Source organism: Camelus ferus, chromosome 1 (assembly GCF_009834535.1).
Source record: "Camelus ferus isolate YT-003-E chromosome 1, BCGSAC_Cfer_1.0, whole genome shotgun sequence".
Classification (NCBI taxonomy): domain Eukaryota; kingdom Metazoa; phylum Chordata; class Mammalia; order Artiodactyla; family Camelidae; genus Camelus; species Camelus ferus.
In genome coordinates, this window is record NC_045696.1 from 73,684,581 (window position 1) to 73,705,020 (window position 20,440).

General features: G+C 37.6%; 1 protein-coding gene across 2 annotated transcripts; it reads left to right on the plus strand.

Moving 5' to 3' along the window:
* Positions 1 to 10,730: 10,730 nt before the first annotated feature.
* Positions 10,731 to 15,045, plus strand: DNAJC19 (DnaJ heat shock protein family (Hsp40) member C19). Of its 2 annotated transcripts, XM_006183742.3 has the most exons (6): positions 10,731 to 10,880; positions 11,683 to 11,734; positions 11,814 to 11,887; positions 12,921 to 13,000; positions 13,550 to 13,620; positions 14,889 to 15,045. In XM_006183742.3, exons 1-6 carry the CDS (start codon positions 10,878 to 10,880, stop codon positions 14,957 to 14,959), a joined length of 351 nt encoding a protein of 116 aa, XP_006183804.1. In that variant the 5' UTR covers positions 10,731 to 10,877; the 3' UTR covers positions 14,960 to 15,045. The 2 variants fall into 2 exon arrangements, with proteins under 2 accessions (XP_006183804.1, XP_032339640.1); XM_032483749.1 differs by lacking the exon at positions 11,683 to 11,734 and having other exon boundaries at positions 10,733 to 10,880.
* Positions 15,046 to 20,440: the final 5,395 nt, after the last annotated feature.

Sequence of the window (20,440 nt, forward strand, 5' to 3'; positions counted from 1 at the left end):
CAAATATCTTCCAGAATGCGATAGAACAAACAGACAAATAATAAGATACAGAAGATTTGACCGTTATCAGCAAACAAACTAATGATATATATTGAACAATGGCAGAATAAGTATCTCTCTCAAATATACATGAAGTAGTTATTAAAAGTGACCATAACCTAAGCCATAAAGCAAGTCTCAGGAAATTTCATTCAAATCAAATAATATAGAATATTTTCTGACACACTGTAATTAAGCAAGAAGTCAATTTTTTTAAAAAGTAACTTAAAGACTCCATACATTTGAGAATGAATTAATTCACTTCTATAAAACCAATGGGTCTAAAAAGACAAAAATCTCAATAGAAATTAGGAAAACTTTGGAAATGAATGATAATAAAAATACCACCTATCTAAATTTGTGGCTTATAGCTAAAGCAATGCTTAGAGGGGAATTTATAGTCCTAAATGCATGTATTAAAAAAGAGGAAAGGTGGAAAATTAATCATTTAAACAAACATAACAAGAAGTCAGAATATGAAGAGCAAAATACACTGAAATTAAGTAAAAGAAAGGAAATAGTAAAAATATGAGCAGAAATTAATAAATCAAAACTAAATATATAATAGTGATGATAAAGTCAGATTTGGGTTCTCTATAAAACTTTTTCAATTGATAAATGTCTACTGAAACTGATCAAGAAATAAGAAAGAAGCATAGCTATCCCAAGAAGACATCATTATAGATAATTCAGACCTTACAAAGATATTAACAGGATATTTTAAATAACTTTATGCCTTTAAATTTGGAAATTTAAAGGGCAAAAATCCTAAACAATATATAACTTACCAAGAAAAAACAGAAAATATCGACATTTCTGTAACTATAAAACGAAATAAATCTATAATTAAAAACTCCCAAAAAGAAAACCTCAGTTCAGAAGTATTTACTGGTGACTTCTACCAAACATTTTAAGAAGAAATTATATCACTTTTTCATATTCTTCCAGAGAATTCAAAAAAATAATGGTAAGGAACACTGCATATATGTTTCCTATGGCTGCTTTGACAAGTTATCACAAACTGGCCTAAAACAACAGAAACTTATTCTCTCACAGTTCTGGAGGCAGAAGTTTAACATCAGTTTCACTGGGCCAAAGTCAAGGTGTCAGCAGGGCCACACGCCCTCTGGAGCTTCTAGGAGAGAATTCGTTCTTTGCCTAGTCCAGCTTCTGGGAGCTGCCAACATCCCTTGGCTTATCCAATCCCTGCCTCCATCCTACACTGTATTATCTACTGTGTGTAATCTCTCTCTGCCCCTCTCTTATAAAGACACATTTAGTAGCATCTAGGGCCCACCTGGAAAATCTCCCCACAAGATCCTTAACTTCATATCTGCAAAGACTTTTTTTCCCAAATAAGGTAATATTAATAGATTCCAAGGATTAGGTTATGAATGGCATTTAGGGGGCCATTTTTCTAGTCTACCACCCATCCCAATTCATTTTGTGAGGTCAGTAGAACTTTGACATCACTACCTGGAATGACATTATAAGAAAGGCAAATTATAGGCCAATGTTTTGAGTGAACATAGGTACAAACCCTAAATAAAATATTAGCAAACCAAACCCAGCAATACAGAAAAAGAATTCATATATCACAATCCAGTTGAGGAATGCAAAATTGTCTTAACATTAAGAAATTAATGTAATTCTCCACATGAACATTGACAGAAAAGAAGGGAGAAACACACAACAAGAAAGAGGAGTTATGTTAGATGTCACCTTAGTCTACAGTTTTTCCCCTGAGAAAATTTAATGAAAGGAGCCATAAGCTCCTCCACCAACACCTCCCTCAAATAACAGATGATTGGGTCTGTAGGCACCTGCAGGTATCCCCCTTACCAGGCTCCTATAATTACTAAGAGAGCAATAACAACTTTGTTGGAAGCCCAGAACTGCTTTGATGATTGAAGAATCCCATTTTTAGGTAGAGGGCAGGAAAAGGGCAGGTTATATCTAGGTAATGTCTAGCACTTAGTTTTATCAGGAAGAGGGGACATGTGAAAACTTTCTGACTGGTCTCTGACTTTAATGACTTAAAATTTCCAGCTCATTGAAATCAAATAAAGTCAATGTATGATCTAGTCCAGAGATGGCTGGCAGGCCCAGTTTTAGTAGTCCCTGAAATATTATAGTACAGTAGTTCTCAACCAAAAGCATATCCCAGCCACCAGGGGACTCTGACAAACCATACGTGCCTTAGACCCACCCTTGGATGTAAATATCCTATATTTACAGATATAGGGAGCCACTATTGTGATAGAAAGATAACATGTTCTTCAGGTGTATTGTTTGTGTAATATAGTGGGGAAAACAGATTAAAACCATTGGAACAATGGTGTAACAAATAAGAAAATATAAATGTATAAAACAAAAATATGAATACACTCCTTTCCCTTTTCCCTGATATTTCTGGGCCTTATCACACAAACCAAATTAATGTACATGTATTCATTTTCTATTGCTGTGTAATAAATTACCACAAATGTACTGGCTTACAATAACATATATTACCTCACTAGGTCAGAGGTCTAAGCACACTGTAGTTAAGTTCTCTGCTCAGGGGCTCACCAGGCTGAAATCAAGGTGTCAGCCTAGGGCTGCAACCTCACCTGAGGCTTGGGCCTCTTCCAAGCTCACTGAAGTTGTTGGCGGAATTCAGTTTTTGCAGTCAGAGAACCAAAGCCCCATTTTCTTACTGCTATCAGCTCCTAGAGGTTGATCTCTATTTCTAGAGGCCACCTTCAGGTCCTAGCCACAAGACCTTTTAAACCATGATAGCTTACTTCTTCAAAGCAAGCAGGAGAATCTCACTCCAGTCTGCTAGGATAGTGTCTTACATAAAGTAGTGTAAGCACAGTGACTATCTCAACACCTTTTTTATTTTGAGGAAATCACCCAAGGAGGCCATGTTCCTACCATATTCACAGGTCCAGCCCACACCCAAGAGGACAGAATCATACAGGGGATGTATGCCAGTGGCTGGGAATCTTGGGGGCCACCTTAGAATCTACCTACCATAGTGTGCATCGCAGAAAGGGAGAAAATATAAAAGAATGGGAAAACATTGAATGGGCAGAGAGTAACGGGACAAAGGAAATCAAATTGATTGAGGAGTGGTAGCAGGAGGAGAAAGAGCTGAGCAAACAGCACTGGGGGAGAATTAGGAGAGTCAAGAGTTTTATCTGGCAATGGACTTTGTGTGAGGAAGACAGTAAGAAAGATATCAGTAAGGAAAGAGGATCTTAAGGAAATTCTTCTGACTGCTGAAAACTTAGTCCCTTTTTTGAGATTCTCTTTAGAGACTGCCATAAAATATCTTAATCTCTTCCAACTAATTGAATTTGTAGTTGTTTTTCTTTCTTATTTTTATTTTTTGCTTCACTGCCATTCATTGCAATGCAAACCTGTGCTCAGAATAAAACTCAACATGATCCAATAATATTTTGATTACATTGAGGCTTAGGAATCAAACAGACTTTAAATCAAATCTCCACACCTTTGCTTACTAAGTAAGTTATTTTTTAAACCATCACCAATTACTAAGCACGATATGCCGATTCTAAATGATGTTGCTTAACTTAGCTTGTGATTAAGACATTGCCTCTAGTTGTCTAGTTTATCTCCTGTGATCTGGTTAAGTGACAACTGTGATCCACAGTTTATCCAGATTGACAACAAAATAAGTAAATGTAGTTATTTGCTTCCTTAAATTCATTATGCGATTGTACATATTAAAAATGATATATATGACTATCTAAGGTATACATAAATGTAAGCTCTTATTATTACAGTTTTATTATTTCTTGCACTGTGGTAAACCAAGTGGCAAATATATTAAGTCAATGATCCGAAAAAACAGGACAGTGAAGTTGAGACATATCAGGAGGAGAGCTCATATTAAGATCATGCTTCCCAGCCTAGACTGCAAAGCGCAAAAGGAGCTGAGGTTTCTGTCTGTCTTGTTCATTGATGTTTTCTCAGAGATTTGCACATAATAAGTTTTCAATGAATGATATTTAATAAATGAAAATAATATTCTATGTCTAATTACCAGTTGCATTTATGGTGCTCATGGCCTTATTAAGGGGTCCAGGGTCAGCGTAGAGGTATAAGACCTGCCTGTCAGAAAATCAAAGGCTTAGAAGAGTTGGGAAATTAAGATGTTCCTGCTGGAAGCTATTATAAGTAACTCACTCATTCATTTTAAAAATATCTTTTGAGCACTTTCTGTGTTCACATGCCATAACAGATGGAGGGAGTAAATAAAGTATACAAGACATGATTTCTACTCTCTTCAGTCCAATAGAGAAAACACTTGTATACCAACAATTTCTATACAAGATTAGATATGCTGTGTGGCACATATAATAGGACCAAATTTGTATAGGAGTCCAGAGAAAGGAGAGATCAGTTTAGACCATGGATTAGCTAACTATGGTTCATTAGCGGAATTCATCCTGTGGTCTGTTTTTGAATGGACCACAGGCTAAGAATAGTTTTTACAGTTTGATAAAATAAGAATACAGAGACTGCATGAGGCAAAGTCTAAATTTTTCCTATCTGTTACTTCATATAAAAAGTTTGTGGACACCTATTCCAGATGAATGAACAAAGAAGGCTTCACAGAAGACACATTAGATCTGGGCCTTTAACTGATGGACAGAGCTGGGATGGGGGAAGGGTACTTGGAATGGAAGGAATTACTTTTACTCAAGCCCAGGGGCAGTAGACTTCAGGACACATCTGGAGAATAATGGTGACACATCCCATCTGGCAGGACTATGAGGTTTTATGAAGGGAGAAGTGGAGGGGTCTGGAAGAGTTACCTGTGATAGATGAACTAAGGAAGTTGACTATGAAGGACCTCACAGTTGCCAGAAAGAATTTCATGAAGTTTTGGCAATGGGCTCTCTTCAAGGGTTTTAATGATGAGAAAGAAGATTTTTCATAGGAGAGCACTCTAGGTCATGTAATTTTTATCACAGTTAGCCAGAGATGAACTCCATGCTTTACTCTAGCCACCAAAAACTCATGAAGGCAATGCGTATTCTCTCAACTTCAGCTTATGTTGGACTGAAACTCCCAAATGGTTGCTTAAAGACACCTTGCTTTATTACTTCTCGTCTCCTCCACCAGCTAGCTCCCTGAAGAAGTGATTTAAAATGGGATTTCAGACAGACCCTCTAGCGTAGCTTTGTTTCACATGACACTATGTTATTAATGCATGACACTATATTATTAATAATATTCACCAACAAGTCTCAGACCTACTATTTCACCGTCATTTAGTAGCAGTCTCCAGCAATCAAATAATTGTACTTGTCTGTCTGGCCCAGGCACAAGATGCACTTACACAGACTATTCTGTTGGTCAGCTCCATTTACTGACAGCTCAGCAGGGAAGACCCAATTTATTCAATGCATAAAGCTGCAGCACACGAGTGGAACTCTGGTGAGGGAAGGGGAGAAAGGACTGAGAAAGGCAATGGAAAAAAGAAGTCCAAAAATGGAATGAAATGGAGGGTTGGTTGGGAAATCTCCATTTGGGAAAGGACCTCTAGACTACACCAATCTCCAAGCTTTCCCTGAAATCCTGAGTGCCTCAGTTTTCCTTCCTCACAGCCTGAGAAGACAGCAGAGCCTTTACACAGAAATACAAGCCTCCTGGGTGCTATCAGTCTGGTCAAATGCATTGCATTCTCTGACTGGCCCTCCACTCACATACTCTGGGCTTTATTTATAAGGACAACAGTTCTTATAAGTAGAAAGGAAAGTAGGAAGTCAGACTAAAACAGTTGCAGTGAGGGAAAAATAAAACAAGTTGAGGAAAGGGGAGAGAAAATCACAGGAGAAATAGTTATAAATTATTTTATAATAGCCACAAGGCAGGGTGGGGGTCACCTGACTTGGATGCAGATGAGGCAAACTGGAAGGAAGGGGGCTGAACCTCAGCCTTCCCTCCTGGCCTTCCAGCATCCTCCCTGTTTCCCCACTGCCCGAGGTCCTCATATTCTTACCCAGGCCTATTTTCCATCTCTCTTGCTCTACACTTCTTCTTTCTTCCTTCCATTCTGCTCCCTGATTAGAGCATTTCTTTTCCTATTAATTAACACCAAGAAGATCTCTTAAAACGCTTCATGAAGGAGTCTGTTGATCATAGCTCAGTATGATCATTTACCAAGAATATTCATATCCTAACAGGGGACAATAGGATGAATTCCCACTGGCAGATTGTCAGGTCATGGCAGGATCACTAAAGATCAGGAGGAAAGGAAGAGGATAAAAAGGGGTGGAGTGAAGGGCAAGGGAAGGGAATGAAATGTTTATTAAGTGCTGTTCAGTTTTACAGACAGCACTGTGTGAGCAGCTGCCTACAAAAGGTTCTGTGGGCCAGAAGGCTGCTAGTCAGGAACTTAAGCTCCATTAACCCAGATGTGAGCAAATTTCTAAAAAGAGTGGCAAGGAAATATAGAGAAAGCCAATTCTGTGACCATCTCACGACCCTAACATTATATACATCTAGAAAATGGACAATAGGGTGAGCAATTACTGGACTCTGTCAGGACTTAAGAAAAATCAACCATTCTGAGACTCAAGTTTCCTCATTCATAAAACAAAGCTGATGGGGGTGGGAAATGGTCTCTACATTTTCTTCTCATTCTTAAATTATGTCATTCAATGAATTTTGTCCATTTTTCCCTCTGTAAGATCATTCCTATAGCAAATAAACATGCTTTAATTTCTTCCATCTTAAGAAAACAAAAACAAAAAAACCTCTCATTCTAATTCTCCCTCTGGGCATGCTCTTAGTTCTCTAGTTCCTTTTTCAGCAAAATTTTCTGGAAAAGATGTCTTATATAATCCATATCTCCACTCTTTCTCTTCCTGTCCTCTTTTGAATTCACTCCAATCAGACTTTTGTCCCCATCATGTTGCAGAAACTCTTCTCATAAACACCATCAATGATCTCCAGTAGCCAATTCTCACTTGTTCTTTTAGCAGCATTGTATACAGTTCCTCCATTGAATACGTTCCTCATTTGGCTTCTAGGACACCACACTCACTTAGTTTCTGGTCACCCCTTTTCACTTTAATTTGCTGGCTTTTCCTCATATCCCCCGATTCCAAATATGAACGATCCCAAAACACAGCCCTCATTCCACTTCTTTCCCTCTCCACTCGTACAGCGAATGATTTCATCTGTCCCAAGGCCTTGAAGACCATCTATGGGCCAATGACTCTCAGACCTCTCTCTCGACACCTGACATATATTCAAATGTCTACTTAAAAATCCTTAAATATGTAGTTGATATTTCAAACTTAACACAGCAACAGCTCCCACTCCCAGCTTGCTCTTCCTGAAGTCTTTCCAGTCCCATTAAGTGGCAACTCCAGCCTTCCAACTTCTCAAGCCTACTGCTTGGGAGTAATTCCTGAATCCTTTCTCTCGTACACTACATCTCATCCATCAGCAAATTCTATCAATGTCCTTCAAATTCTCTTCCTTCAAAATATAAGCAGGAGTCCAGCCACTTCTTTGCATTTCAACTGCTACCATCATCTCCTACTTGTTGCAGTAACCTCCTATATCACCATCCATGCTGGAAACAGACGGCATACCCCAATGGAATAAGTGAGGAAATTTTAATTAAGGACTCTTTACAAAGGTGTGGATGGGATTATGGGAAATTAGACTGATGGTCAAGTGTGCAGTGTCTAGTGCAGCTTCTAGGGACCAATGGAGTCATTACCACCCTTAGACACGAAAGAACAAGGGATAGGAGTAATTACCTGAACACACACATGCAACAGGAGCTGTATTCTTCAGGGGACAAACTCAGTCAGCCTGGAGCAACCACCAGAAAGGAAGATGGGAGAAATGAAGATGAACTCCCTCTCCTCCTGCTTGCTGATCTTCCGATCCCAGAAATAACTGAACCCGAAGCCAGAAGACAAGGGATCCCACTGATGGAGTCCACTGAGGTCAGCCTCCTAGCCGCCTGTGCTCCTCTGGAACACAGAGTAGAATGGAAAACAGCAGAGAAAGGATCTGGAGGGGAAAACAAACATATTTATCAAAATATCCTCATCTGCAAAATATAAAAAAAATTGCTATCATGGAATAAAGCGAATAATCAACATAAAGCACTTAGCACTATACCTGGCATGTAGTTTTTACAAAAAATAATAATAACAGCTCTTATTTGCCTGGCATCATATTCCCAAGAGTGGATTTTTATGGAGTGATGCTTTCCAAACTTCAGATTATGAACACTTAGTCAGTTGTGAACTTACTGGGTTTCCTGGCTTTTTTTTTTTTTTTTTTAAGAAATAGAAAAGACCAGCATGTATCTCATGAAGTAACTATAAATATTGTCTCAAAAACTAATTTCCATTCAATTCAATTTAAGTTCATATTAAATTCAATGTGCACTTGTGTGTGCATGTGTGTGTGTGTGTGTGTGCATTCAAGTATATACTTATTCCTTAGGGTCACAAGGTAAAATATATTTTTTACTAAGAGTCATAGTCAAAAAGTGTTTGAAAGCCTCTATGCAAGCATACTTCTCGCTGCTCCCTCTCACCTCTCACTTATTTCTCCCCAAGAAGTGACTTACCTGATTGACAAATTTGGGAGGAAAAATTGAGCAAATGAGCTTGAGTATTTTCTCATTCTCTTGTTCTTTTATCCCTGCTAGTCCCCTCTTTTGTTTTCTCTTATCCTCTATAGTAGACTAAATAATGGCCTCCAAAGATACCAAGTCTTAAAACATGAAACCTGTGAATGTTAGCTTATAGGACAGTATTTGTATCTATGATTAAGTTAAGGATCTTGACATGGGGAGATTATACTGAATTACAGGCATGGACCCTAAATGCAACTATATGTATCCTTTAAGAGGGAGGCAGTGAAGAGTTTACATACAAAAGAGAAAGGCAACATGAAGACAGAGTAGACAGAGATTTCAAGATACTGACCTTCCTTCAAGATTGAAGTTGTGCAGTCACAAGTCAAGGTATGCTGGCAGTCACCATAAGCTAGAAGAAACAAGGAGTGATTACTTATTCACTCATCAGTCAATGGGCATTTAAAAAAAAAAAAAATTGCTTTTAAGGGTTCTTTGCATGCCCTTTGTGGGCTGGGAAGGGATTACCAGGCTCACATAAATGGGCAAAGTGTCATGATAATTGGAAAGGCTTTTGCATGCCAATTTGCACTCTTCCTTCTTAATAATTACAGATACACACTGAGTGATAATTATGTGTAGAGCACACTATGTACATTTCTATCCTTACAAAAAATTGGCAAAGTAATCATTACCCTTGTTTCACAAATGAGAAAACTCAGTCATAAATAACTTTTCCAAAGTCACACAACTAGTAAGTGACAGACCCACCCTGTACATCTAGTTTGATTTGCCTCCAAAAACAAAGCAATCTTCACTTCAACTTCAAGTGCCTCCCTGTTCGAGGCTGAGTTTGTGTTCCTCAAGAAAGCTGCATGCCATAGTTTGTACATACCAAAACTAAACACGATAGAAAGCTTTATAGTAGCAGTTTTTTTTTCCTGGCCAATTTGGTCCCAAGATCTTATGCCTTACTTGATTATTTCTTTTGTAGTTGTAGGTAAATCTAGATAGAAGAAAGGCAAAAGAGGAAGATGTACACTTAACACTAGAGTCTTAGTGCTGGATCATTTGTTGACAATAACTTGCATTACGAAAATATCAGGACTATTAGAGCTCTTGGAGAGTCAAATGCAGAATCTTTTTATAGATAAGGAAAACAGAGTCAACCTATTTCCGTATCTGTCTAATAACCAACCAGCTGGTCAAAGCAGAATTTCATTGCAGGATAAACAGATTCCTAATACTTTATAAGTTCTAAGTGAAAAGTAACTCCAGATTTATTTTAATCATCCAAACATTGCATTGTAAAGTTGTCATTACTGTCTCCATTATTTTTCTCTTCTTAAGCATTTATGTAAGAATATATGAAACTGATGCTCTGTAAGGGCAAAATCAAACCCTACTCTTTCCTTTGAGGAGAGGAGAAATTTTAAATAGTATTTTTCAGTTGTGGGGATTTTGAGGTCTCACGTTCAGAATATTAACTGTCTTTCAAGTGGTAATTCCATTCTACAAAACAAAACCCCAAACATTCACACAAGTTTCTGTCAAGTCACATAGTTAAATAACATTATTTTAAATAAAAGAATGCTACCGAACACTCTCTGAAACACAATGTGGCTTGTTCGTTCGGTTTTCTGGAACATCTTCTTTTTGGTATACTGGGTTGGTACATATTTATCTGGCTTCATGATGGGGCTGTTAGGCATTTTTAAGGATACTCATTAACCTTGACAATTATAAACGAAATAAATGGCAAATGGAAGTGCTGAGGTAGAAAAAGAAAAACGTTCCGAGTGAAGCTACACAGTATTTGCTCACGCCCTTCTACACCAGTACCCTTCCCCGCAGGAATTTCCGAATACCCTCGGCCAAGGAGCAAAGAGCAAAACACCGAGAAGCCCCACCTTTGAGCCCAGTAAGGAGGTGATCCGCCCACCCATCCACCAATCCGAAGTCGTGTTCTCCACCTGCCCACTGCTTGAGCGACCTTTTCCTTCCCGTCGGCTGTCTCCTTTTACGACAGTTTCCCGGCTCTGGTTTACGGCCGCCACTGCCGTATTTCCCGGGGCGCCCGTGTCTGGGCGGCTTGTACCTGTAGCGGAGCCTGCGTTGCTTTGTGGTAGAGGCGCAGAGCTGGTGGCTGCGGCCTCTGGGCTGGGATGAACCGCTCTCCCGGTGGAGGCAGGGGAGCCGAGCGGGAGCCATGGTGAGTGCGGCCTTCCGGCCTCTTGGGCGATCTCAGGCCCAGGCCTCAATCTTGGTTCAAGGTCTCGGAGTAGAGGAGCCGCAGCTGCCTCCCTAATGCGACTCTGGGCTGGGGTTGTAGCGCCCCAGAGAGTCACCCTCTCCAAGACACAAAGCTGTTGGCTCACCCTTCTTGGGCCTTTGTGCCCGCCGTCCCTGGGGATCGGAGATTGATGGAAACGCATTCTATTATAGCTGCCCTTCCCGTAACATCATCACAGTCTTTTCTCTACTTTGCTCATCTTCCCCCTTGGCTCTTGCTGACACACTTCTCGATTCCTGAACATATTTGGCTTTCCTTCCTGTTCTTTAATCGTCAGGCAGGACAGTGCCGAAGGCCCTGTGAAAAGCTAGTCTAGTTAAGCCCACGTTTAACGTTGAAAATAGGTTGTAAGAATTTTATAGGAATTCTCTGTAAACAGTTCTTCCTTCTCTAGCAGAAACTGTTATCATTGCTCTTGATTGAATTTTAATGACTCCACTTGTCTGGAGGTGAAAGAGAGGTCAAAGCGAGGGAAATCATCCTTTCACTTTGTAAAAGTAAATAAGCAAATCGACTTGCCTTTTTCTTCCTTAGTGAAAATCCCATACTTTTACAATGCATTAGATATAAAAATTGCAGATCCTTGAGCAGAATATTTTCACCCTAAAAGTTGTTTCTCCCTTTGAAATAAAACTTGTAATAAGTTGGAATGGGAGAATGGGCATGATAGGGTAGGGTAAGAATAAGAGAAATAAATACTTACTCTCCTTCCCCTTACCAGGCCAGTACAGTGGTAGCAGTTGGACTGACCATTGCTGCTGCAGGATTTGCAGGTTTGTTTATGGTTTGGGGGTGGAAATGAACTAGGAGAGGATGGGAACTTTTTAATCATATTATTGCTTTTATTTTTAGGCCGTTATGCTTTGCAAGCCATGAAGCATATGGAGCCGCAAGTAAAACAAGTTTTTCAAAGTCTACCAAAATCTGTAAGATTTGCTAAACATTTTTGCTAATTCTTTACTGTCTGTGTATGAAGCCTAGAGCCTAGAGCCTACGAGCCACACTTGAGGAGGGTAAATTTCCAGACATCCATGAAGTTCTCACTGATTGCTTTGGACCCCTTCTCTTGCTTCCCACAAAAAGGGTTTAGAAGTTCTGAGCTGTGTAATGGTGCTACCCTAAAATCAAATGTTATGTGAGATGGATTTGGGACATAGGTCTTAATAGTTCTAGTATCATGAAAGTTAGTATCACTCTATTGTTCACATAGTTACCTTCAGCATAATCTGTCCACATTCGTGCCCTCCCTCATCTTGCTCTGCATCACAAGCACAGAGGGATCTAGGGGTCTATGTGGCCCTGGCACTCCGTAACATGATACTTGGGTAACACTGCAGTTAATTAGGCTCTAGAGTATGGCTGGATGTGATGATCATACCTTCTGTGGTCACAATTCAGAGTAAATTTGACTGTGACAGCCTGTAGAGTATTGGTTTTTATTGTTGTGATTGAACGTGATAGAGTAGGGTGGTGGTAGGTTTTACCAGTATGATTTCTGACATACAATTCTGGACCTAATAAGCTGATTTTTTTCAATACATACCCTAAGGTCTTATTTTATTTTAGCCTTGAACCTCAAAATAACCTTGAACCACTTGTCTCAAAAGACCTCTAAATCCTCTTTTTGAGGCACTTCTTCTAAAACATACAGTCATATTCTGAGATCAGATTTTATCTAGAACATGGCTAACTTGGAATAATCCTCCCTTTACTCCCAGAAGAACTGGCTTTGAGGCACTGTTCTTTTTGTCTTATATCTTCAAAACAATTTAATTTGGGGGGAAAAAATGGGTCTGTTTAATGATCATTAAAATATTTGTTACTTATAAAGCTAAAATACCATGGGAATTGTACTATATCTTAGTTTTTCTGCTGGTTCCATGAACATTTACAGACATTTTTTAGTAACTTTCAGTTTATTCTAATAATCTTTTCTTACAAACATTTCTTCTCTTTCAGGCCTTCAGTGGTGGCTATTACAGAGGTGGGTTTGAACCCAAAATGACAAAACGAGAAGCAGCATTAATACTAGGTGTAAGGTAAAATAATTTGTTTTTAATATTTTTCGTCAACTTTGGAGCTATGAACAACTGTAAAAAAGACCTCTCTTTTATTAGTAGGGAGTTATTATGTACATTAAGATCTAAACATTCCCTACAAAAGTCCAGTGAGAAGCCACACTGACACATAAGTACTTTTTAAACTCATTGAAGGTAGATTTTTCAACAGATAATCAGTGCTCAATATTGTTCTCTGTAACTGTGTAACACATTTCTGTGGTGAAATTCTGCCTTTGTTTCCAAACACTTAAGTATGCTTTCCTTTGTCAATAAAAGGATTGTTGTAATGAATAGTTTCAGATTCGACTAAATTTTTGTTTGAGAATGCCTTATTTTTCCTAAGGTGCTCTGTTTAGTTGTTGATTCAGAATACTCAACTTTCTGTGTGTTAAGAGAAGAGATTCCTTAATAGCTTTTCATACTGTTGTGTTGACTTCATTTTCACAGTATCTTTACTTGACTTTATAAAGTAGTTTTCTGATGTGATCCAGAACTAGTCTAAACAATACCTTATTCTTTTTAAATTAGCCCTACTGCCAATAAAGGAAAAATAAGGGATGCTCATCGACGAATTATGCTTTTAAATCACCCAGACAAGGGTAAGTAGTCATCAAACTATTGTTACATTTTATTGGAATGACTAATTATTAATGGGATAATTTTATATCTGATTTTTGGCTGTTATAAGGGAAATGCCTAGATCTGTATGTGAACACTGTCTCCCAGGCTGGATACATTTGTTGATGTCTTAATAAATTCTGCATGAAAAATTTATTTATAGATTGAGCAGATCTAGTAACTGCTATAATTTGGAAGTAGTGATAAGCATTAACCATGTTTTGAAATCTGCAGCTGTGATGTGACTTCTAGTAGTGAGTCTCAAATACTGCTACTGCTACTGTTGGGGAGGGTCTACATTCTTAATTAAAGAAAATGTTGAATTTCAGTGAAACTAAAGGGTAATTTTTTCCTATCTATTTGACCTTTTAACTAGAGGTTACCTAGTTAGAAACCTATAGGATGTATATATTGGTTTCTGATTCCCTATTAAGCAGCCCAGACTGTGTTGGGAGACCAAATGGAATAGCAATATATAAACCACAAAACCCACGTTCCAGTGTTCAAATCCTTTTACTTTCATAGGAGAGGCCTCTCCTTAAGAAAGGAGGTTTTGAGTTTAAATAGGGTTATAATTGGTATCTGACTGTATAACCTCTTTTACGACATAGCTTGTATTAACTGGAAGGCTTCTGATTCATTACGTCTAAGGTAGAGCCTATAAATATTCAGTTCTAGTAAGCTTGTTACTGATTGCGGATGCTTGCTGGTCTGAGGACCACACTTTCTTGAGAAGCACTGCTTGAAGCAGTTTAGTAGGAAAGCAGCTGTAGGTGACATCATAAAAGGGCAGTTTAGTAATAGGAAAAAAGGCTAAAGCAAAGTGGATCTTTGCAGCAAAGCTCAGAAGCCTCTGAGAATTTCATGGTTTTAAAAATAACACAGTAAAATAAATTGGTGTTCATTTATGACTTTTAGTCATCATGAATGGGTAACTTACACTATTTAAAAGTCACGTAAGTATGATAATTTTTTTAATCATTTCTATCAATATAAGCTTTTTTAAAAGGTGCCATTTTTGTGGAAATCTGTCCTATGAATTACCTCATTTCCCACTGGTCAGATATATGAACCAAGTATTTGTCCAGTTCCAGTGTCAAGTTATTTTAAAAAGCCAAAACACCATTTCTGCTAATTCCACCTCTTAGATAAGCATAGGGATCTTTGAAACAAGAGAATAGCTTTTCACCAAGCAGAAATTGAGAATCCATATTATAACTATTCCTTCTTTCTTTCTTTCTTCCTATAGGTGGATCTCCTTATATAGCAGCCAAAATCAATGAAGCTAAAGATTTACTAGAAGGTCAAGCTAAAAAATGAAGTAAATGTATGATGAATTTTAAGTTCTTATTCATTTATGTATATGAATACCACCTTTTTATAATAAAATGCCTCAAAGCCACAAATTTTAAAAATGATTTAGCTCAGGCTAAATCAAAGCCTTGGTATAAATTTCTTTTTTAAACTTTGAGGATTTTATATCAGATTATAGGATACTTACAGGTTGATACACAATAATTATAAATACATACTATTTGAATAGAACTATTGTTCATTACTCATTGGCACATAACTCATTTGGTACGCACTTCAAGGCAAAGTGAACAAGACAGTCTCTGCTCTCAAGGGATCCCCAGTCTGCTGGGAGACTGATACTGATGAAGTACAGTGTGATGTTATGATGGAATTAGCACAGGTGGTTCAGTAGGGACTCATCTCATTGGAAGGGAAGGCTGTTCAAGGTACAGAGGACTCCCCCAGCCATCTGAAACCTTGAAGTGAAAAGTGAATTTAGCCACAAGTTTAAGAAATTTTTAATCTAGTATGTATTTATCACTGACACAGTTCAGATAAATATTTAAAACTGTAATAATATGATAAAGATTTGAGAGTACAGGTCTTGTTTTCAATCAAGAAAGTGTTTACATTTTGTTTAGCTAGCTCCTTAAATAGGCTGACCATTTGTCAAGTATTGCTTTAATTGGTTATTTTTCAACATAATCAAAAGTTTTGCATTTGTTATGAGCAAGCTTAAACAGTTAGTGAAACTGAAAACTGAAATGCTGTTGTTATCAAAGTATAACTGGGACTTCTTGAGAATGTATACACTGGTATATTTAAATGACATTTCAGTGTAAATGGCTATTGCTCTAATGTAAAATGTATAAGGATTGTAACCAGAGGACCTTTATAAAACATCTGAGGTTAAGATAGCTAGCCTGTGGCACTAAAAGGAATACTCATTATGTTCAGTTCTAAGGTGATAAATTATACTACCATCTAAACTTTCTTAAATTATCCTGAAGTTGTTAATTGTAAATGGAGAACACAAAGACTTTCAAAGTCAAAACGATGGAGATGGTCATATTTAGTGATGGAATGTGTTTAGGGACATTTTAAAGTTGGGGTGTATCTGCCCTTCTGGCTTATATTCCATCCCATTTCCTTGTTTAAAATCTGATCAAGTCTTTATGATTTAGAGTATGATGAAGCATCTGTCTATTTCTAGGGTCAAGGGGGTATTAAGGTACAGCTGAGTCTTGTTATTCAAAGTACTTATGTTCATTGAGAACACTAAATTACTGAATACTGAACCAGTTTTCCTAGGGGAAGTATGGGTTTCCTCTGAGCCTCTGGTCACAACGTTTTTGTCAGCCAGTCAGTATTTAATCTTGTTTTATGTGTTTCTGTTTATGATTCATTTACACTGAACTCACAGCCAACAACACTGTACCTTCATGCTGGCACATCACAGCCTTCTCGCATTTAGGAACACTAGACAGCAGCACTTCATTAAGCATGAAAGCCAACTTAAAAGGGGGGAAAATAAAAAATAAAAAAGAACATAAATGTGAAAAACTTGGCACTTAAATAGACCACAAAAAGGATACTTCATTTACAGTAGGAAAAGTGAAACAAGGCAGAGCATCAGTTTATGGCTGTCAGGTGAGCCGTATTTTTCACCATTTTGCATGTCCATGGCCAACCAGGAAAACACCTCGATTGTTGATTTGGGGGGTATAATTTTAGTGATGGGTGAATTTGTAAGGAAGCTGCTAATGAGGATCAACCGTATCTTTTACTTCAGTTCTTTGGACTAATCAAAAAAATGTTTCTATGAACAAGAGCTTTAATTAAGAGAAAGAGATTACCAACTAAATAGTAGATTTTTCAGACCAAGTAGAACATGTGATAATATATCCACAGGCAATCAAGTATTAATTTTTAAAGAGTTTTTTTTTAATGTAGGTATTGGGCATTGAACCCAGGGACTCGTGCATGCTAAGGATGTGCTGCTCTACCACTAAGCTTATACCCACCCCCACAGCATTAACTTTAAAAAGGAAGATTTCATGTAGCAGTTCTAAATACTTTTGAGTGTTTAATGCAAAAATAGCATACCTGTTTTAAGACAAATATTAAGACAGTGGGAACCACTTTAGAATAACACTGAGGAGCACAGCAGAGCATATTTTTCTTTCACGGTAATCAGTTTTATTTCCTCTAGGTTTGCCTTTTCCAAGCAGAATAATCCGTATTTCATCAAAGGCTAGTAGGCAAACCTACGTGACTTTTTTTCCCTAAGAAAAATGGTATTTGAGGGCTCTAATCATGGTAATTGATAGAAGTATGATCTATAAAAGAACCTTCATCTTTCAATGGTATTTTATTGCAATATATTTGTGGTATTAACATTTATTGACTACTTACAATGTGCTAGCATTGTGGTAAGCATTTCCTCTGTATGTAAATATTATTTACTAAGTACATTCTACAGGTAATGAAACTACTTCAGTGAAGAAACTTGCCCAAAGAAATATGGTGGGTGAGGAGGCTGATCTTTCTCAAACCCAAAGTTCTGTGCTGTTAACCTCTACACCTTTCTTAAATCTGACAACCCCAGTATGTTTTCCTAGGTGGCACTGAGATGTGAGTCCAGTACTTGTCATAAAATTTCTACCTTGGGGCCTTTTATCGATCAGTTGGTGCTTACAGATACAGACTTTTCAAAAGGGGGAGGAAGATATGGTTGAATACACCACTAGGGAATAGGAGGGTACAGGTTTCAAGTCAAACTTCTGTAATAACACCCAGGCAACTCTGAGCAAGGCATCTACACGCTTAGGGCTACACTTACGGTTCTGTTTCCTCATTTGTTAAGGGCAGGGGAAATAACGGCCAACCTGAATTGTGAGGATTCTTCCACACTTTATGAATAGGAAAACAAAATGCTTTCTGAAGTTACACAGCTAGTGAAACTATAAGCCCTGAATATCTTCTCTAGTTTACTATGTTCACTTATAACTTGGTTATCTATATGTATCTATTAATCCTCAACAAATACGTGTAGAGGGAATGCCTATCCACGGCCTTAGTATTAGAACCGGCATACCAGAGGTTTAGTTTTCCTACTTAGCCTCTTCCCTCTTGCCTTCACTGAGCCTCTGGTTGACATTAGCTGAGCCCTTTGCTACTTTATAAACTTGCTTTGCTGGTGATGAAAGTGAGTGATAATGAGTGGTCTTGAAGTTAGATCTTTTGCCATCCTTAGTTTTAAGCAAATTCTTTTCCAGATGATAGAAATACTTATGGAAGCATTTAAACAAGTCATGCATGTCAGTATTCCAGGAGACCCAAACCACTCAAGAAATAATTGAGAACTTACATGAAAACAGATGGACCACAAGCCCTTATATAGGCTGATTCTAGAAGCTTGGTTGTAGTTTTCTCTATCATTAATTTGCTGTGCTCTAAGTTACAACAGAAGCAGGGATACAAGGCAGCTAGAGGTAAAACCACTGAGTACTGGATAACTGGGTAACTAGCATCTTAACACAAGAGTAAAACCTATATTGGACTATGCCATACTAAAAAGTTACAGTGTTCAGCAAACTGAAAATTCATGCCCTACCTTAAAAAAAACCTTGCATCAGAAGTTATATTTTAAGTAATTCAGGCACAACACTTCGTTTACATTAAACAAGTTTTAAGTTTAAACACTTTAAGCTGAAATACTGAGTTCTACTACCTCAGAGAGAACTTATAAGACATCTTTGTGTTGATCACAGCCTGTAAGTTATTTTGCACTTCAGAAGTATACAGTGGCGGTCACATTTTACTGAGCATAAATGATCCCCCAAACATGTTAATTTCAATAAAAATTTAGAAACCGTCTCAAAAACTTGAACTGAATGTATTATAAAAAATTATAAATCTAAGGTAAAGTTTAAAAAAAAACACTTACTTAGAATGCTGTAGTAGGTTTTTGGTTACATAAAGAATCCTGGACTGAGAGTAACCTTGAGTACCAGGAAAGTTAAAACCCAAGCTTTACTTTTTGTTGGCACTGTTGTTTAGTGCTGTGTATCTGCTTGGAGCCAAATGTTGCCTTAGCAACAGGATTTAAGAAGAGCGTCTATCCACTGTTAATTAACCTGTTATTCCTGACCCAATGACAAAGTCATAGTCCAGTGTTAAGGTATAATTTGGAATATGTTAATACTTGTTGTGACCTTAGTTCTGTTTCAATTAATGTTCAATTAATTTCAAGTGTAATTATTTACATGACACTTTTCTTTACAACCTGAAAATGGCACACTGAAAAATGAAGCTCCAAGAGGTTGAGGTATGAGCTCCAAGCAACAAGTATAAATTAGTTCATCGAGAGAAACTGGGGAAATGTTTGTAGTGAAAATAGTCTCTAAACTAGAAAATGAGTAGCTATGTTTGGCAATCCATCAAGTAAAAAGGGTACAAAACATTCAGAAAATATCCCTGTAATTTCACCCTCCACCCGCCCCCCACAAAATACCAGTCACTGAAACACAAATTTGAGAAACTGCTAACTAGTTTAATAGTGGGGCTTTCAGACTGAGTATGTTAGTGAAAAATTTTGCTCTTGCTTTTGGTATCTTCAGATTGCATACAGTGTAGTTGGAAATGTCTGGGATGGATACATAAAACACACACCATTTCATTTCAGTGTACTCTTGTTGAGAGCACTCTGGACTATGGTTAAGTGTCTCCTAGGATCCAACATATGATTACACTCAAATTATATTAATACTGGAATGGACCTTAAGGGATCACCTAGTCCAACCCTCTCTAGCTGGATTAAATGGAATGTAGAAAAAGTTAGAACGATAGTAACCCCCAATTCTGTACTTATACCTAAAACATCTTTTCATATTAACAAAGGAAGAAACAGGAAAGCAAATGCACTGATGAAATCCTGCTATAAAGCTGCTTTAGTTTATCTAGGGTCACTTTTATGCACCTTATTTCAGTATTTGAAATAGTAATAGAAAAGATACAGATGAATCTGAATCTAAAGTGATCCACTGATAAACCATTTTAAAAAACAAAATATATTTCCTTACAGACTGTGTACCTCCTTCATCCAGTAATTAGGGGTGAATCTGGATTATCAGATCCTTACCTGGATTTCTAAAGTAAGTAATTATACTTAAAAATGTATTATTAGATTGAACCATAAGTAACTGTCACTTTTGTGGGTCAAAACTGGTCAGCTCCTGGCAATTTCCTATGGTTCAACATAACTGACATTTTCAACTGGCAGTTGAGTGCAGTTTCAAATTACCACCACTTGCCCTAAGTTTAACTATAGCAGGCTACAATTATTACTTTATTGCAACAGTTCCCTGAAATGAAAATCAAATGCTATCATAGGTTAATCACGGGTTATAAATCACTATCATCCATTCAAGCACATATCCTAATAACTAAAATTTTAAAGTAAGGAATCAGCAAATTCAGTATATGATATTTGAATAGAAGGGT